Source organism: Aspergillus welwitschiae (assembly GCF_003344945.1).
Source record: "Aspergillus welwitschiae strain CBS 139.54b unplaced genomic scaffold BDQ94scaffold_21, whole genome shotgun sequence".
Classification (NCBI taxonomy): domain Eukaryota; kingdom Fungi; phylum Ascomycota; class Eurotiomycetes; order Eurotiales; family Aspergillaceae; genus Aspergillus; species Aspergillus welwitschiae.
The window spans coordinates 499544-517283 of NW_020798715.1; the positions used below are offsets into that span (position 1 = coordinate 499544).

At 49.1% G+C, this 17740-nt stretch overlaps 8 protein-coding genes across 8 annotated transcripts; 3 read left to right on the forward strand and 5 right to left on the reverse strand.

Moving 5' to 3' along the window:
* Window positions 1–809: 809 nt before the first annotated feature.
* Window positions 810–3844, reverse strand: BDQ94DRAFT_160359 (putative actin-related protein 2/3 complex subunit 1A; the record flags this gene model as incomplete). Its single annotated transcript, XM_026769209.1, has 4 exons — window positions 810–1781; window positions 2681–2905; window positions 2976–3562; window positions 3622–3844. 4 exons carry the CDS (start codon window positions 3842–3844, stop codon window positions 810–812), a joined length of 2007 nt encoding a protein of 668 aa, XP_026625047.1.
* Window positions 3845–4331: 487 nt separating this feature from the next.
* BDQ94DRAFT_171696 (U2 snRNP complex subunit MSL1) lies at window positions 4332–4922 on the forward strand (the record flags this gene model as incomplete). The annotated part of the gene is made up of 2 exons (XM_026771819.1): window positions 4332–4565; window positions 4623–4922. The coding sequence occupies 2 exons, from the start codon at window positions 4332–4334 to the stop codon at window positions 4920–4922; spliced, it is 534 nt and encodes a 177-aa protein (XP_026625048.1).
* Window positions 4923–5014: 92 nt separating this feature from the next.
* BDQ94DRAFT_171697 (ATG3/ATG10 family protein) lies at window positions 5015–6062 on the reverse strand (the record flags this gene model as incomplete). Its single annotated transcript, XM_026771820.1, has 4 exons — window positions 5015–5221; window positions 5274–5492; window positions 5559–5684; window positions 5910–6062. 4 exons carry the CDS (start codon window positions 6060–6062, stop codon window positions 5015–5017), a joined length of 705 nt encoding a protein of 234 aa, XP_026625049.1.
* Window positions 6063–7804: 1742 nt separating this feature from the next.
* Window positions 7805–8754, reverse strand: BDQ94DRAFT_146279 (uncharacterized protein). Its single transcript, XM_026766795.1, has one exon. The coding sequence runs from the start codon at window positions 8090–8092 to the stop codon at window positions 7901–7903; it is 192 nt and encodes a 63-aa protein (XP_026625050.1). The 5' UTR covers window positions 8093–8754; the 3' UTR covers window positions 7805–7900.
* A 338-nt stretch (window positions 8755–9092) lies between these two features.
* On the forward strand, window positions 9093–11989 carry BDQ94DRAFT_180121 (uncharacterized protein). The gene has a single exon (XM_026773546.1). The coding sequence runs from the start codon at window positions 9252–9254 to the stop codon at window positions 11517–11519; it is 2268 nt and encodes a 755-aa protein (XP_026625051.1). The 5' UTR covers window positions 9093–9251; the 3' UTR covers window positions 11520–11989.
* A 1119-nt stretch (window positions 11990–13108) lies between these two features.
* On the reverse strand, window positions 13109–14076 carry BDQ94DRAFT_146282 (Hsp20/alpha crystallin family protein). The gene has a single exon (XM_026766796.1). The coding sequence runs from the start codon at window positions 13934–13936 to the stop codon at window positions 13355–13357; it is 582 nt and encodes a 193-aa protein (XP_026625052.1). The 5' UTR covers window positions 13937–14076; the 3' UTR covers window positions 13109–13354.
* Window positions 14077–15124: 1048 nt separating this feature from the next.
* Window positions 15125–16499, forward strand: BDQ94DRAFT_54759 (fumarylacetoacetate hydrolase family protein). The gene is made up of 3 exons (XM_026776025.1): window positions 15125–15401; window positions 15469–16190; window positions 16250–16499. The coding sequence occupies exons 1-3, from the start codon at window positions 15387–15389 to the stop codon at window positions 16380–16382; spliced, it is 870 nt and encodes a 289-aa protein (XP_026625053.1). The 5' UTR covers window positions 15125–15386; the 3' UTR covers window positions 16383–16499.
* On the reverse strand, window positions 16405–17703 carry pre4 (proteasome core particle subunit beta 7). Its single transcript, XM_026776024.1, has 3 exons — window positions 17492–17703; window positions 17286–17433; window positions 16405–17220 (listed from the first exon to the last, which is right to left on the reverse strand). Exons 1-3 carry the CDS (start codon window positions 17519–17521, stop codon window positions 16616–16618), a joined length of 783 nt encoding a protein of 260 aa, XP_026625054.1. The 5' UTR covers window positions 17522–17703; the 3' UTR covers window positions 16405–16615.
* Between the last annotated feature and the right edge of the window lie 37 nt (window positions 17704–17740).

Below are 17740 nucleotides of genomic sequence, written 5' to 3' on the forward strand. Positions count from 1 at the left end.
CGGCCACACCCAATACAGATTCTCAACCACTAAAACTAATAATACGTCATGATTACACGATAAAAGAAATAAAGAAATGCCAATATCTAATACTAAGCATGCCAAAAAGGAAACAAAGTAAGGCACCGGTGCCCATGATGCAACTGCAAGCCCACAATATATTCCATATATGTATGTACTATCACTAATACATCATGTAGATTCATCGACGGAACCCCCATAACATCACAAATTGTAAGTGCTAGTATTTAGTGAGCGACTTAAACGCGATATGAACACGTACTTATACATATGCAGTAAGCAAGCTACGGTTGAAGTTCGACGCAGGGAAGCCAAACCATAAGTACATTAAAAGAGGGGTGAAATGAAATTCAGTTGTCATGCGGTCTCAGAATCATCTACTGAGTGCTTTTTACTATGCCGCGGTTTGAGTTCATTGGGGTGACCCCCCGCTGTCCGGTGATAATGATTGTTTTAAGTTAATCTGTGGGGATTGCAGGTGGCTTGCAGATCAGATTGGGTTCAGTTTACTTGTGACCCTTGCTTGCGCTGTGGATCATGTGCTTGTGCTTATGTTGCTCAGCTCTTGGGCTCAGATCAGCCCACCGAGTGCGAATTTCAAAGGGAGTAATCTAAGGGACTTATGATTTCGTGGATATTTAGCTAGCTGTATTGCTGCATACGTGACTCGATTAGAAGAAGGAATATGAATCAAATGTATCAAAGAGATCAGTCTTTCATACGTGCACTCGCTCCTACAGCCATGTATGACTTGGGCCATCCCTTTGTAGATAAGAAGAATATCGGGACTACGAATCCGACGTCCACCACCCCTTGCCTGCCCGGTCACGACCAGGGACACAGAGCCCAACTCGCCAAAAGTAGTCCCGATGGGAGAACAAGAGTTCCCATAGGTGGTATCTAGACGGGATAAGTCGTCTTGGTAGATCAAATAAGCCCCGGTGCTTCATGGCACCTTCCTGCACGTGCAAGGGTGTTTGAGATATATGTCCGTCTGGCATATTGTGCTGCTCGGTAGATTCAGCGTCAGACCAGCCAGCCTGCGACTTCGCATCTGCAGCCAGAGACGCCCTTTCATGAAGAGCGGCCGCCAAGGCCATTTCCCCTCCTTCCCCTGATATGCATCGTGCATCGCGAGGGCCCTCGCAGAAGTGAACGTCATCTACAGATGGCGGAAGGTCTTCCTTGGAGATAAAGATTTCCCCCGCGTGCATCGCATATCCCCATTCCTCCAGTGGCAGGAGGGGCACAGGGTCATAAACATGCGTGACCCTGCGAAACCGCCATGCGGAGTTCTCGTCCAACCTGAATATCTTACCCAGGAAATCGGCAAAGGCCCTGTTTCCAACCTTCGGTTCTCCAAATGTCGTCACCGTAGGTTCCCAACCTCGCAGCTGCATCTCAATACCAGCCAGCGCAGCAACCGCCCCACCAAGTGAGTGGCCAACTAGAACCAACTTATAGTCGGGATATTGCTCCCTTGCGGCTGCGACGTGGTCGAGTATCGTCGAGCGCGTGTTCTGCCACGAAGTGAAGAAACCGGCGTGGACAGTGCAATTGTAACAGCTTGGTTCTTTTTTGCCATTCTTATGTCCGGTGTTGTACGGCACATAGGCTTGTGGATAGGCAGATAAATCAACAATCGTGTTGGTAATCGAGTAGGTACCACGGAAAGCGACGATGATACGGTTAGGTGACGGCGAATGCGAAACTGCTATGTATCCACAAGAGTCCGATAGAAACGGCCCAGTATTCCATGTCTAGCAAAAGGGTTAATCATTTGGGGTCTCCTGCTCACGGCAGGACGACCTACAGTTATTAGCTCAAACCCCTTGAGGTCACTGCAGTGGCTCAGGCACTGAAAGGGCTTCTGAAGCCCAGTGCTGCCAACGCAGTAGGCGACATCGACCACACGCGCTAGCTCATCCAGAGAGTTGTAAATCTCCTCAGGGATAGGGCGTAAGTCCTGGCCTGAAGGTATGCGGTCCGTTTCAGAGCGAACGAATCCGCGAACCGGCAAGAGTAAGGAGAAGTATGTGAGGATTAAGGAATAGGGATTGAATAACACATTGAAAGCTATCATAGCGCTGAGTGCTTCTTCATCGTCTTTGGTAGTATCTGCTGCGGTGCAGCAGCTGAGAGAATCGTGGTTCAAACTTGGGAGAGTGAAAGGAGACTTGCCAAACCCGTGACGTAGAGGAATCTGGGGAACCCTGACTTGACCCCGTGATGTGGAGTCGGTCACGATGCACGTATCCTTGCGTAAACTTACGGGTAGATCATACCGACATATTACGCCGTCACAAGTAGTCTCTACGGCCTACAGGGTAACTAGCAATTGGTTTATTACTTTATGTAGCGCCATCAGATACGAGGCAAATCAAGTGCCCTTGATATTTATGGTGTATACATCGAATGGACAGAATCTATCTACCTGAAGCTATTTTCCAAACTCCATATTCTCGTGATGCAGTAAAGGGTCCATTGCATTCAATTTGCTAGAACCTCTGTGCTAAGAACGCATCTAGCACAATATGTAATTGTCTAGATGGTCCAGATAACAACACGGCCATCGACTCCGCTCGCTATTATCTAAATGTTAGCGCAACCCACAGGACAACTTAGCAGGGGAGCATCTCTTACTGCTGAACTTGCGAACGACGCCGTCGGCCTCCTCGTAGACTCTGACGGTGCTGATGGTATTCTGATGCGTAGTCTTAAGTTGGGTATCGGCCTGGGTTTGTCCCTTAAGATCCATTTGGCGGAACATGTTAAGAGCAGACTCCTCGCGAGCGCTTCCAGCACCCGGCCCTGCCTTGCTCTCAATGGTCCCAGCAAGTTGCCATCCGTTCTCGTCACCGCGAAGGCGGTACGGTTCGCAATCCTGTTAATTTCTGTTAGCGACACGTGTCGTACTGGATCATCTGCTGAAATTGAATGTTTAGAAGACATACGTGGCCTGCGGCGATGATCTCGTTCTCGCCGTTCCAGATCAGACTGTTGAAAGGCAGAAGACGAGTGGCGATGGTCAACATCGCCCGAGGCGGCTGTTCCGGCGCGCTCGGATATACGACGGTGACACTGCTATCATGGCCAGTAAAGGCAAGCGCATCTCCACTGGGAGAGAAGGATACACCTTGAATCCAGCCCGCCGAGTCATTTAAGAATTCGCCACAAATTGTGTTGAAAGGCAGCCGTTCACCCCAGGCACTGGGCTCCGGGCGCGTGTCGACACCCTTGATGAAGCTAGAAAGCACCCGGGCATGGGAGTCAGTCGACCCCGCAGCCAGAAGAACGGAGTTTGGATGCCAAGCAAGGGTCGTAATAGTGCTGCGGATGGGCTTCTTCAAGTGCTTCGAGATCCACCAGTCATTCTCCTCTTCAAAATAGCACACCGCGATCACGCGAGCACCAGATCCAACAGCGAACTTCTGTTCAGATGGTGACCACCGTACAAATGTAGCAGCCCTGTTTATCCGAAGGAGAACCAGCGTTGGCTTCCAACCCGTGGGGGTCCGCTCCCAGACGTAGGCGTTGCGGTCTGTTCCCGTGGTCACTTAGACGGAACTATTGCAGGACAAGGGAGAGGGGGTAACTTACCCTGAGAACAAGTAACGATACGCCCACTGTTAGGAGCGATATCCACACCAGTCACCGTCTTCTCATGGCCCTTGAGTTCATCGGTCAACGAGAACTTGTTGCCTGACTTCTGATAAAGCTCCACATTGTTTTCCCGCGCAACTGCAAGGGTCGCCTTATCCGGAGAGAAAGAATGATCGGCGATTGGGTTGTGGAAGAGGTGATGAGCTTCGGGAGCGGCCATGGTGAGTAGACGACAGGAGGAGCTCTCTACTGCCGTGTGATTGAGACAGAAGAATCGAGGTAAAGTACGATGGTTAACAACCGGAAAGGGGGAGGGGGGAAAGGTGGGCAGTATACGGAGTACCACAGCCCAAGCTAGGCCCCGAACGATGACGCGGGCGGGATTGGCTATGATTAGATAATATATCACATGACCTTTTCTCACTCAATCCAGGTTCAACTTCATTTGCATCGCAAGCTGTGCTGTCTTCGGGTTTCACTTTACATTGGTTTCCTTCCCTGGACGGGGTGTGCTTTTCGGACTTTTGCTCTAGGTATTGTTGGGAAAGTGCTCTATTTTGCCCTCGGGTCTCCTTCGTCGCTCTGCAGTGATGGCAACCAGAGTTCTTCCAGCGCGCGGTGGTGGTCAAGGTAAACCCGCTTCTGCTACCGGACTCCCTAACCAAACGTTAGTCTTGAATACTGCTTCCCAATTCAAAGTGGGCACCATGGCTGACCCCAATCGCAGTTTGTATTGTACCAACCTCCCAGACAAACTGCGCAAGCATGACCTACGGCTATCCCTCTATATGCTTTTTTCAACCTACGGCACCGTTCTTGATGTTGTCGCCATGAAGACCCAAAAGATGCGTGGTCAGGCCCATATTGTTTTTAAGGATGTTCAAGCTAGCACACAGGCTATGCGGGCTCTTCAGGGGTTTGAGTTTTTCGGCAAACAAATGGTATGTTTTTGCATAGTGCAGTGCGGTTGTTCCTCGCTCATTGACTCGGGAATATAGAAAATCGTGTATGCTAAGGGTCCCTCGGACGTCATTGCCCGGCTGCGCGGGACGTATAATGTGCCCACTACAACATCTGCCAGTCAAGCCACGGGAGCATCCACAGAGCTCCAAAAATCGATATTTAGCGGGCCCCCAGGATCGGCGGCTTTGCCGTCGAAGCCCAGCGGAGAAGTTAATGGAGAACCCCAAGCAGGCCAAGGTGTCAAGCGGCCTCGTGAAGATGAAAGCGACGAAGAGGAAGCCCCTATGGACGAGGACAGTGATGTGCCAATGGAAGCTTCATCGGATGAAGATTAATTGCTTCTCTTATGTACCGGGAATACGTTGGCCAGGCCGGGGGAATCCAACCTGAGAGGGGAGGAAGTACTCTTGGATCGATTTAAACTTAGTCACGCAGTGCCTTGGAATGTCTCCATGCCTTCGACTGTGAAGAATTCCTTTGGCAGCTGAAGACCGAGACGGTTACCCACCAACCCGAGCCAGATTATGAGATAAATCTCGGGAGTGAGACAGAGCTGTCCTGCAATGTGCCTCATCGCATCCGTTGTTTGGCATGGATGAACGAAAAATGCTGGAGTTCCGGAGTCTGGACGATACTACGAAGCATAAGCTCCAGCTTGGGCTAGGGATTCGAGAACTTGCACATACGCCAAAACTAATACCACCCATGATGCCAATGCTCTGGAGTTCCTTTCTGTACTGTTCCGGTACCAGGTATTGGTAGACTGCGTCAATTCCCAGCGGCCCCGGATGGTTGTCCTGCCGTAACTGGAAATACAAGACAGGGACGTGGTACGTGGGAGAAAGCAGAATATTATAAATCACCTGTAAACGGACACTGGTCTCGGGCGCACGAATGAGAGCTTCCTGTTTGATGTTAGACGATACTTTTAAAATTGAGAGCGGAATGGAAAGGGTTCCAGCTCGACGGACGGGATCTTCTTCCGAGGCCTTCCACTGTAGTTCTTCGTTCATCTCTGGGTCCGGGAGGGGCTCGTCGCGATCACGAGTACCCACATGACCGATATCCCTTGCAATACTCAAGATGGGCCCGGTTGCCTAATGGATTTAGCTAGGAGTGGGGTGTAGCAGGGGGAGGGTGAAGAGGAGGGGGGAAAAAAAGAAAGGGGGAAAGGATTGATGTGTATAGTTCAGGCCATCTTCCTAGCCAATGTTCCAATCACTGTCGCGCAGATTCCCATGATTCTTTCCCTCAAGCGACAGCCAACAAGATAAGGAGGGTGGAACAAAGCCGAACGACCTGAAGCGAGGCAACTAACTTACCCGCTGATCGAGACGGATGGAGGACCATCCCACCTTGCTATCATCCACCACGTGAACCCGACTTAGAAAGGCGTGACAGGCGGTTTCAAATTCCTCGGCAGTGAGTAAAGGAAACCCCGATAAGGTCCGTCGACTCGAAAGAGAAAACGCCATACGACTGGTAAAGACGCGGTGTAATCCGATCACTGACCGACAGACAAGCGCTGCAGAAGCGTCTGCGTTGCAGAAACACTGGTTCTGTACGCCCCAGAGGACAGCGATCCAGTTCGTGAGGGATGTGGGTTGACTAACCAGTCCGTTCTCGGGTTAGAAACCCTCCCTTCTTGCTTGCAGCTGTTTTACGTCGCAGCTGCGGGTGGGATGTCTATCGAGTCAGTAGATAGTAGTACTAGTCTAGCTGGAGCTTTCGGATGACCCGACCAGGAGGGAGCGAGCCGAGCGCCGGAACGGGAAAGGTTTCCAAAGCAGTAAAAGATGGAACCACGGAATCAAGAAGGACTCAATCGGAGATGACCTGACTCAAAGGGGGTTCAATCTCTGGATCTTAGACCCATCTATGATACACCGATAATGAAAAGGGTAAATCGAATGTTGAAGAAAAGAGACCAATTCGGAAGATGGACAGTGCGGGGGTTGGTGCTGATGTCGGTGCTGTCGATGCTGACAGACAGGTCCTACTAAAACAGCATAATCATGATACTACCTACTTTCCAGCCCTGTTTACTACTGTAGTATACTAGATAGCTACATACGTACTTCTTGATTCTGAACGAAGACGGATTGACAGACGGGGGGCGGGGCCGGGGGGGGGGGGGGGCAAAAGCGGTAGAAACTAGGCAGAACAATCAATCTAAACGACGCTAAAATACCGACATGACTAAACTAGAGCCGAACGACTAGTTAAACTTACTAGTCAGTTAACAACAGCAGTAGTACGGAATACTGCGTGTAGACTAACTTACGATACAGTTGTTCAAGAGGGAGGCGGTGATAGTGGCGGTGGCTAATTGTAGTTATTCAAAAAAAAAAGTACACATGTCCGGAGTAGGTGACTTGTGGGATTGAATGGAGATACCCAAGGAGAAGATCGGGAGAGTAGAATACATTAGATACGGAATGAGCAGGAGCTGTTGTTACCCAAAGACGGGATGCAATGGATTCATTCAGTTTCTTCAATTCTGCCTGGGTACCTATAGGGAAGGAAAAGGAAACCTTGGTTCGTAGTATTATCCCGTAGGTGGTGATTAGAACCAAGGATCCATAACTCGGAGAGGCGGGAACAGCATTCTCCTCCGTAACATCCTGACTACTTTCACTGACCAAGGTCCGGAAGGAAGGACTAGTCGCCTAGTTCTGCTTGCGGCCAGCCCAGCACCAATCAAGGCTCCATCGTCATCAAGCTTTCCACCCCTGGAGGGATCCACGGCTGGAGCTAAAACAAACGATGGTCCTGACGATCCAAATGCGATCCCAATGAGGGTCGAACTAAGAAAAATTGTTTAGTCCATATCTGGTAGGGAGAGCTTCTGCCAGTCCCCCTAAAGGGATAGCGATGAGATACTAGCTAGAAGAACAGCTAGACTAGCTGCTAAATAGCTAATAACTAAGCAGATAACTAACTGCAGACACATCAGACAAACATCCGACGATGCATGGTATGATCATAATTCGTGTATGGTAATCATGAAAGAGAAAAAAAAATAAGTAATAATGATGATGATGATAATGATATTAAAGAATAATCAATCAGCCTGCCTATGTGTAATAATAAATCAACAAAAGTAGCCGACTAAGTCAACCAAGCAAAATTACTGATTTTACTACGGATACCCCTCCCTCATCATGCATTCACTCGTTTCCCTCTTTTGCCTTCTTTTTAGTGTTAGGTACTTAGGTATGATTTTTATTTTATTTATCTAATATTATTATTATTTTCTTGGGTGCTTCTAGCGGGCATCGCCGGTGCAATTCTTGCTTTGACTTGTCCGCTTTCAGGGATGGCGTTGTGTCCGAAAGTCTGAATTCTGAAAGGACCACGCCAGTCCAAGGCTGACCTTGACCGTCCATTCCCATGGCTCCATCCACATCCCTCTCCAATTCCTATTGTCAAAGAGGGCACAAAAAAGGTACCTTGGCTGGCTGGTGAATAATATCCGGGTGTGTTTGCTCTTTCTTAGCTCCATTTACTCTGACACCCTTACCCACATCCACATCCACACGCGGTCTCTCGCTCTTACACAATGATCTTGTCAGTAGCTGGTTCCCTTCCCCGACCGTCTGCAACCTGCCGATCCATCTTCTCGTTCCCAATTCCGTTGTCCGTGAGAGCTACAGTTGCCTGTGGATAACGCATTCGTCACTGTGGTGTCTTTCGTGCATCCTCAACCATGGCAGCCCAGTCCATCTCCACTCCACTTATGTATCTGATTTCCCTTACTTACCCCAGCTACGATTCTTAATCTATCTTTCTTTTCCATCCGCTTCATCCCGTTCAACCCCGTGTTTTTGATTTTAATTCTTAATTTGAATCTGATTTTTTTTTTTCTTTTATTCCTTTTTCCCCATCTTTACCTGGCCGACCAGGGATTGCGGTAATCTGATAATATTCTTTTTCCCCTTCTTGTACCTCCTTTGTTCTACTATTGCATAATACATCCTCACCACTCCTGGTTTCGTCGTCTCCCACCCTCCACTACTACTCTTTCAGTGCCTCTCCTCCTGACATCTCCATTCTGTCTGCCTATCTACAGTATAAAGCAAATCAGGAGGGAGAAAACCCGCTAGTTGGACGTGGCTGATTCCGCCCGTGCTGTATTTCTTTTTTATTACAACAGTTCATTGTCCTGTCTTTTTGTTTTAAGTAGCGCGTCATTCTCGCTGCCTATATAGCTGGTCGTCTTTGCTTTTTTGCCCCATCATCTAACTACGCTCTTCTGGTTCTTACCAGCTTGAGCGTCGCAAGTCAGCGCCTCGGGCGAAAGCTCGAACCAGTCCCGTTCAGAATCCTCCTTTTGTTTCCCCTGCGTGTTCTACTAAGTCTTTCAAATCGACCTGGGGTTGACGTCGTCGAAACTTTTCGAAACGTCCACTCGGCCTATCTACCTCATAGGCAGGAGCCTGGTGCTTTCAGCCTCGTTGGTACCCAAGTTTCTTCTGCAGGAGATTGACCACTGTTATGGCATTACCGGCTTAAGCCCTGAAGTGATTTTGTTTACCAGCCACTGGACGCCATTTGTTGAATTGTCTGACATTGCGGCCTGCCCATGTCTGCCTCGCACCTTTAGGTGAGAGGATCAGGTTCTTCTGAAGCCTTCACTTCAGTTTTCACTCAAGAAGGAAGCCATGGGAGGCTTCCTTTCAGTACAGAGCAAAGAAAAGCGTCGCCGCACCAATCGGCTGTCAAAACCGCCTCCGAATAGGGCAACGCTAGCTTCAAACAGCTTCCGCGCATCTCGTCAAACTTCCGGCACCAGCTCTCCTACAGAATGCCCGGCTTGTACTGCTTGGCAAGACCCTTGGACCGGAACTTCCATCTCTCTCAAGGCCCCTGAGCCTGATGTATGCACGAGGAGGTCACAGTCTCTTCCATCTGCCTCCTACCGGCCTGGGGAGCCATGGCCCACTCTAAGCAGGGCCCGAAAATGCCAGTCTATGGTCAAAGAGCCAGATAATTTTAGTCTGTACTCGCACGTTCCTACCGTCCCCACGTCAGACTCCGTTATGGGGGGTCAAGTCTCTCGCCGTTCTTCCAGACACAATAGCTTTCAGGCAACAACTCTCCCAAGTCGACCACAGCCATTGATGGCACGGCCACCGCGACCAAGACGGGCGTACTCTGCGCATACACCACCTCAGAGAGCGCAGAGTACTATGCATCATAGTACAATCGAAGAGGCAACGTCTTCTAACACGCTATTTAGGGTCGACAGCCAGGGATTTTCTATCATCCGTCGACGATCGCTGCTAACACGGCCTGGGATCGCAACAAGAAGGCCAGCAAGAGATACAGCCCGAAGATTGTCTTCACCAGTTGTACGCGAACCCACGCCGTCACTCAACTATCTGAACGAAACATCTGCATCTCCAAGGCTGTTACCATCCGGTTACGAAGATGATGCTTGTGGGTTACCTAGTCCGGTTACACGATTTCGTCCAGCAACTCCCAATGAGTTCGAATATACCCATTTAGGGGCTCTCAAATTAGGATCATTGCGTGTGGTAAATGGTTCCGCATCGCCATGCCCCAGCGACAGGACTCGATTGAACCGTCCCAACAGCCCAGATCCCGAACCAAGCAGCATCAACACGCATGACACGAAGTCGGAACAGCCCCAGCACTCTTCCCACAAGGTGCCATGTTATATGGATCAGAAAGCGCAGTTAGCTTCTGAAAGTGCAGACGAGCAATCCCATAATGCTGAGATTGTACGGGACAGCGGACATGAAGTGGACCTAACCAGCTTCGATCTATCGAACATCCAGGACTATGCTTCGGAGAGTGCAATCGAGCAGTCCCGTAAAGCTGAGATCGTCCGGGACAGCGCACTTGATAAAGTCGATCTAACCAGCTTTGATCTATCAAACATCCAAGACTATGCTCCTGTTCCATGTAACGATACGGCCCGTGCTCCAAAGTTACAGATTCCACCTAGTGGAGTGGGAAATCCCGACGATCATCCTGCAAGCCCATTTTCCTTCGAGAGATCTCCAGCAACCTCAACTCCGTACAGACTTCAAGGTAGCGAAACAGAAGATGAAGGTGTTTCTATCGCTGATGAAGGAAAATGGTTTGTCCACCAGCTTGAACGTTCCTTCCGAGAACACGGGCATCGAGAACTCCAACATGCGCACGGAACGGTTGACAGCGGCTACAGTTCCGCAGCCTCCGTCCGTTCCACTAGACGATCGACTGATTCTCGCACATCTACACATCAACCTGGAGTGGCCCGCAGATCTACATTCAACGGTAATTCAAAGGACCACGGGTTTTTGGATGCCGGAAACAGCCCAGAACTTGGCTTTGAGCCCTCTGTACACCGTCATTCAAGCCTTCAGGGTCCTTGGGCAAGGCCCAAAGTCGACAGCTATGGCTGGCCGTCCCACAGATGGTCAATGTGTCATGACTTCCGACCGATGCCCCCTAAACCGCGCCTAAGGAGCAGTTCATTCGCGACTCCTCCAGAATACCGGCATACAATGCCCTACTCTCAATATTGCCACCAATTGAGGAGCCTCGATACTGCTTCTCCTGGCCTGTCAGTTGTCTCTGCAGGCGCTATACCTCACCAATTCCCCCAATGGGAGCACGTCGGAGCATCCCTACCTCTATCGGAGAAAAGCTGGAAACAGCCCATGACCACAGTGACGGAGCACGACGTGCAGGGTAGCAGCAGCACAATGAGCGCTGCGTGGCTACCCATGCCAAATATTGATGCACTTCGCATGTCAGTCCCAGAAAGCATGGAGGGCTTGGATACAGGGAGACTGGTATCTGGACAGTTGAGAGGAAGAGCTAGGAGCCGGAGTATTGAAAGTCAGCGTAAGAGGCTGACGAGGCACGCTAAACATCCAGATCTTTACAAGGCCGCTTCACCAACTATCTTTCGTTGATGCGGTGGCTTTTCCAGCCTCCTCCATTACTTGCGCGTCACCCTTTGCCATCATCCTTTCACCCCCCAAGTTATATCACCATTCCCTTCCGAAATTTTCCTTTTGCAATTAGTCCTGTACTTCAGTGCCGGGATTCCCACTTTGAAGTCTAACGGGCGGATATCTCATTTACGTCGCCAGCTTAGTCTTGGTTCTTCTCTTCAGTCGTTTTCCCTGCTTTACAAATACCCATTTGGTAACCTGGATGATTGTTTGTGCTCCGTTTATATAGTACTATATCAGAGTTCGATTGGCGCGGGAAAGTCTAGGAGTTTTCTTTTCTTGTCTTGTGTTTACTTTTTGACATTTGAATTACTTACTATATTGGATCCTTCCCTCCGCTTGTACATATCTTGGAGTGGACAAGGAGAAAAGCGAGGTATACTCATCAATCTATTCCCGCTTTGCGGGCTTCATGTATCATGGTGAACAATTCATCAGCGCCAAGTAGAATTACATAGCCGCGATAAGCTGCCATCTAGCCCAACAGTCCGAAACATAAAATGTAGCGGTGAGACCACTTCCCCATCATCAATTGACGGGACCGAGTCAAGTAAGATCCGGCGATGTCCGTGCATTCATACCCAGCGAGCTAGGCTGGCTAGCTTTACCTGGTGGTCCAAAGGATCGGGCATGCTTATCAATTAAGCGCGCAATCCAAGGCGGAAGACGCCCAAACGACCGAGACCACCTGGCAGACGTCGAACCCAACCCGACCGAAGGCTGCATACAGTGAGTGAGTAATCCTCTACTGTAAGCAGTTCCAAAGGAAATGTTACACATCTGATAGATGTATCCAGACACTGACTGACATATAACCAACTATTCACTTATATCTGGGAATTTAGTTTCGAGAACTCCAGCAGCTAGTTACGTGTAGTACATATTAGCTAATCGCATAAAGTTCCCCCAATTTGACTAGCTATCTAGTATGGAGTAGTACCGTGTAAATCGTGGAGCCGCAGACCCCCACAGTCGGCAATGATTCTCATCCATACCCACGGGTGGGGAGTTTGCATCTTGCATGCATAATATTGAAGCAAAATACTATACCAAGTACATGTGCTTGGGAGTAGGCTTAACGCAAGGGTTAAACTTTCTTTTCTTCGGTTTTAGAGTGTCTATCTGTCTTGCTCGCACAATACAGTAATATATAGTATTTGACTGCACTTTGATATAGTTACGGAGTATTTTTGAGGGAATTGCCCACACCTAATTTACTTAAAGTTACAGAATGACTAGTTCGTGGGAATTGCTGGTATTCACTTTTGACCTATGGATCTGATATCCGATAACTCCTGTACATGTGTATGCCTCGTGCATCGATGATGTGCTTTCGCTAGATTATTGTGCGAGGTGTCTCCAAATAGGATGGTGGAGCATGGAAACTCAATCACTGATAGTGCTGGCAGTGATGATAGACATACGCAGTAGTATCTACAGTAGGTAGAGATCAAGATAAATCGAACAGGTCTATAGGATCTCGTATTACGGGTGATGTCGTCAGTCGGTGTCTTTCGTTCATTTTCGTATTCTACGAGGAGCATATGTGAGAAAATTATATATTCATTATTTGTCATCTCATGATGATTTATGATACATGCAGAAACTGAACAATCATTTCAATGTACTCCCGGCCCACATAACCCCATCAAAATGCAAGTGCAGAAACATTCATATCGTTGCGTGAATTGGCAGAAGATCATTTGGCCATGGTAGGTAAGTCAAGAAGAGGAAAATGTCGCAGGGGGGAAACCGATGCTAAGAAAGATCCGAAACGATAGTCATTGATCGCTCTACTCGAGGCGGATTTTCTTGACTTGAGGGGCAGGCTCCTTTGGAATTTGTAGCGACAAGATGCCGTTTGTCAGGTTGGCCTTGACTGCATCTTGATGCACTCTCGTCGGGAAGGTGAATGTGCGGTAAAATGCGCCAGTCTGGCGTTCGGAAACCCAGTACTTGCAGATTGGCTCAGTTTGTTTCTGTGAGACCAGCTGTGTGGGGTGGCTATCCGAGGATTTAGTTGATTTGTTGTCTTCGTCTTCATCATCATCCTCAACTGTCGGTTGGTGTGACTTCGTTGGCGATGTTTGACCCGCTGTCTGAGGGGTGGCCACTTCGTTCTTCTCCACGCGACCTTTGATGACAAGAGTGTGTGGATCGGAGAATTCGATTTCGATGTTGCTCGGCTCGGCCCCAGGAAGTTCGCCTTCCAAGTGATATACGTCTTTCACCTCATAGACATCGAATTTCGGAGTGAATGAGCGGACGGGTGTGGCCTTCCTGTTCTTGGGGCGGCTGGATCGGTGGACATCATAATCGTCCAGAAGTTGGAACAAGGGTGCGAAGTCACCGGCAAATCGAGGGAAGTAAGCCATTGCTTGTGATTCTTCTGAATATTTCAATGGTGTTTGACGAAAGCTAATTATTTCGAAAGAGATAGCTGCGCTTTTGTTTTGCTGATAAAGAGGATATGAATGTCCTTGATTTATCTTGTTATGACAGTGGATTGATTCTGAGTACAGGTAAACACATTAGGCTGGTTACACTCCATCCTTTTATTACTGAACAGAGGACTTCTAGAATTCGCCATCATCCAACTTCCTCTGTCATATAGAAGTGAGCCGAGCGTTCTGGCAGATGCTGGCAGCGATAGCGATGGAGCGAGATGACACCAGATGCATCTGGAGCCTTCCGTCACCAACCCGATAAGATAAGCAACTTACGAGAAGCCGCGCGAATCTTCCGCGGTCACATGACATCAGAGTTCATCCCTAGATAGTGAGCCTCGAAAAGTTGCATCATAGGGAGCAAAGAGTCATGCTGCATTTCGTTTTGCTGGGCCATTCACCTACATCCAAACGAGGAGGGCTATTTTTTGGAATTTCCGGGGCTGCCCCACAAGGAACAGGAAGTTTGGATCACCGGATATTGCGGATTCCGGGGGCTGAGTACATCTCAAGCTGCCTCTGCCCCTTCCGTAGTAGATACTCTATCGCACCGAAATCCTTCTTGCTGACAGAGGAGTTCTTTCGAAATTCGGCCCTGTTTCGATATTAGCGCACGGCAGAGCGGGCATTCCAGGAGACAATTGGGCTGGAACCCAGTTTTTTTTAATTCAGAATTCTGACCAAGGAACGCACCTAGCATATGCTCTGAAGTTCTCTCTCGTCTCCTAGTTACAGTATATGAAGTAGCAGAACCAATCAGCCCATGTTCGCTAGCTGGCCAGTGAATCAAAACTTTGACAGCGCGGCGAGGTAATTGCTCACAATGGGTTTTTTCCCGGCTTCTCTCAAGCATGTCCGATACAGAGCCAGCACCTGTCTTTGGAGGCCTGATAGCCGAGCCATTGGGTCTATATAGTTGTTGCAGACCTGAGGAGATGCGAGCGCTAGTAGTGGTATAGCTGCATCACCAGATTGAAGAGTTCAGAGTTCGGAAATGCAGAGCATGCTTACTAGTGATAGCTTGTTCGGCTTTTCCCCCCGGGGGCTGCCGATCCGCTTACCCCATACGTAGTAGCCGAGCTGCTTTCCCCTTCCGGCCGAGAATCCTGGAGCCGAGGAGCTGGAGAAACCCCCTCTCGTTATCTAACTAACATTAGTAACTAGTCAGCTATCGGGATAAGAAGTGCTGGTGGGAGCTTCATCATACCAGACTCACACTTGGCTTTGAAATACCGATCTATATCACATTCTATTTAGACTCCAGCTGCTATTTATACTCCTAGGCTTCATTCCTTCTTTATATATACTTTGACCTACTACTACTACATACATCAGGTATTATCACTAGTATATACTACTACTAGCACTGCTGATCGATATGGCTACCTTCTCCGTGAGTCCACATCCCTTCATTGGCCCACTCCTTCTTTCAAGAACTGATATCGTGTCTCGTGGCACAGCGTCTGGTTCGTTTCTTGGCCAAGGACGGCCAGACTTACTACGGAGACGCCCTATTGTCAGCGGGCGTGAGCGACATTGCCCAAGCCACCAAGGCACGGGTCATCCAGGGCGATATTTTCGGACAGCACCATGTCACAGACCAGATTGCCGATATTAAAATGCTCCTGGCGCCATTGGCGAGAAAAGACATTGGGACCGTGCGTTGTCTGGGACTCAATTATGAACAACACGCCAAAGAATCAAATCTACCCTTGCCGAAATTCCCTGTTCTCTTCTACAAGCCCGTCACCTCTGTTACCGGACCTACAGATGACGTCCCGGTTTCCCGTATGGCTCAACTGGGCGAGGGTCTAGACTATGAGTGTGAATTGGTTGCCATCATCGGCAAGGAAGCTAAGAATGTGCCTGAGAGTCAGGCCCTGGACTATGTTTTGGGTTATGCCGTTGGAAACGATGTCTCTCATCGTGAATGGCAGTTGAAGCACGGCGGAGGACAATGGGGCCTGGGCAAGGGCTTCGACGGATGGGCGCCCTTTGGACCAGGTATTGTATCTTCGAAGCTAATCCGTGATCCCAACAACTTGCAGATCTCGACAAAACTGAACGGCCAAACGGTTCAATCATCCTCCACCAAGGATATGATATTTAATGTGGCCAAGACAGTGTCGTTCTTATCTCAGGGTACCACCTTGTTGCCCGGGGATGTAATCTTTACAGGAACGTAAGTTAGCGCTTATCTGCCCATTCCGCACTTACCATGCACAAGGCTCACTTCTCCAGACCCCAAGGTGTTGGTATGGGTCGGAAGCCTGCGCTCTGGCTCAAGGATGGCGATTTGGTTGAGGTTTCTCTTGAGGGTGTCGGATCATGCCTGAATCGCGTTGTCTTCGACAAGCCATCTTCTAAGCTGTGAGCTAGTAGTGAAAGGAACAGATGGCGCGGGGCTTATTGAGTGTAACAAGGGCCGTCAAGTGTCCCTTGAACGTTGTAGGATCCCGACCACCAACCATCACAAGTACTAGTCTGTGCATTCATATACATATAGCGCCCTACAGCCATGACACGTTCGCAGTGACTTCACCATACGTATTTTGTTGGATTTGTTCTATTACTCAAGTAGCACAGGTATTAGATCAAAGCCATATCCTAGTTAACCTGAGCCCCATATCCCTTGATGGCTTCGGCGAATGCCCAGCTCTGGGCTTCAACCTGCTGGTCCTCCTGAATCTCAACTCCCTCCTCAGTAATAACAGCTAAGGAGTACTTGTCCAGACTCCGCGCATCACGGTACCAGAGAACCTTGATACATTCCCTTAGCGCCGCCACGGCCTCATCCTTGGTGATTGACTCGAGAGGCCTTTCCTCTGGGAACAGCCGGCGAAGGATTGGAACGGCAAGATGGGCACCAAAGCCGGTCGCGAGATGAGGAGCTGAGAAGGTGGTCCCCAGCAGATCCGCAGAACTGAGGAATGGCTTCTTGTCTCCATCAAACCCGGCCACCAAGATGTGGTTCCAGAGGGGGTTGAACTCAGAACGGCGCTTGTAGAAAACTTTCGACAAATAAGTATGAAGGTTCTTGGCGTTCAACGTGTTTCCGTGGGTAGAGTAATTTTCTCTGATATCGATGGACTCCAGTAGTCGGTCGATATACTGCATATCCGAAACGTCACCACTGAATCCGATGATGGCAGAATCGCCAAACTTGCGAAGACGTTTCACATCAGTGAAGCGGGCAAGAGACCCGTATGATGCTATAAAAAAGAATATCCGTCAGTGAAAGTGCGAAATGGATTTCCAATCTAATTCCCAGCTATACCTAGGTTATCGGCAGCAATTGCAACTCCGCCGTTAAACTTGACTGCCACTACCGACGTACCAGTCACAGCAGGTGACTGAGTGTGGGTTTTCGGACCAGTTGTCTGGAGGTATGAGGCGTTGTAGGGTCCGTAAACGTCATCCCTAGGCTTTCAGCAACTTGTTAGCGACCGACATAATCTAATGCGATGATGATGATGCTCTTACGCGACCCCAAGCTTCGGGAAAGTGATTCATGACGGGCGATTGGCACAATATGAGAATGAATGATAGTTTTTATTATCACTGAGTAGGCCGGAAAATGTGGCTTGGTTGTGAAGATCCAAAGTGATGCTTGAGAAGGAAATAGTAGCTTGTGATGATATCGACGCTGTTCTGGGGTCGTTAGGCAGTAGAGCTGACGGAGCTCATGTTACGTGAGCAATGCTATCACCTCCCGCCGCGCCTATCGGAGGC

Excerpts from the sequence above, each read along its gene's own strand:
- BDQ94DRAFT_146279 (XM_026766795.1), bottom strand. The coding sequence starts at position 8,092 with ATGGAGCTAAGAAAGAGCAAACACACCCGGATATTATTCACCAGCCAG.
- BDQ94DRAFT_180121 (XM_026773546.1), top strand. The coding sequence starts at position 9,252 with ATGGGAGGCTTCCTTTCAGTACAGAGCAAAGAAAAGCGTCGCCGCACC.
- BDQ94DRAFT_146282 (XM_026766796.1), bottom strand. The coding sequence starts at position 13,936 with ATGGCTTACTTCCCTCGATTTGCCGGTGACTTCGCACCCTTGTTCCAA.
- BDQ94DRAFT_54759 (XM_026776025.1), top strand. Across the intron at positions 16,191-16,249 it reads GATGTAATCTTTACAGGAAC|ACCCCAAGGTGTTGGTATGG; the intron begins GTAAGTTAGCGC and ends TCACTTCTCCAG.
- pre4 (XM_026776024.1), bottom strand. The coding sequence starts at position 17,521 with ATGAATCACTTTCCCGAAGCTTGGGGTCGC. Across the intron at positions 17,434-17,491 it reads TTCCCGAAGCTTGGGGTCGC|CCTAGGGATGACGTTTACGG; the intron begins GTAAGAGCATCA and ends AGTTGCTGAAAG. Across the intron at positions 17,221-17,285 it reads AATTGCTGCCGATAACCTAG|CATCATACGGGTCTCTTGCC; the intron begins GTATAGCTGGGA and ends TCTTTTTTATAG.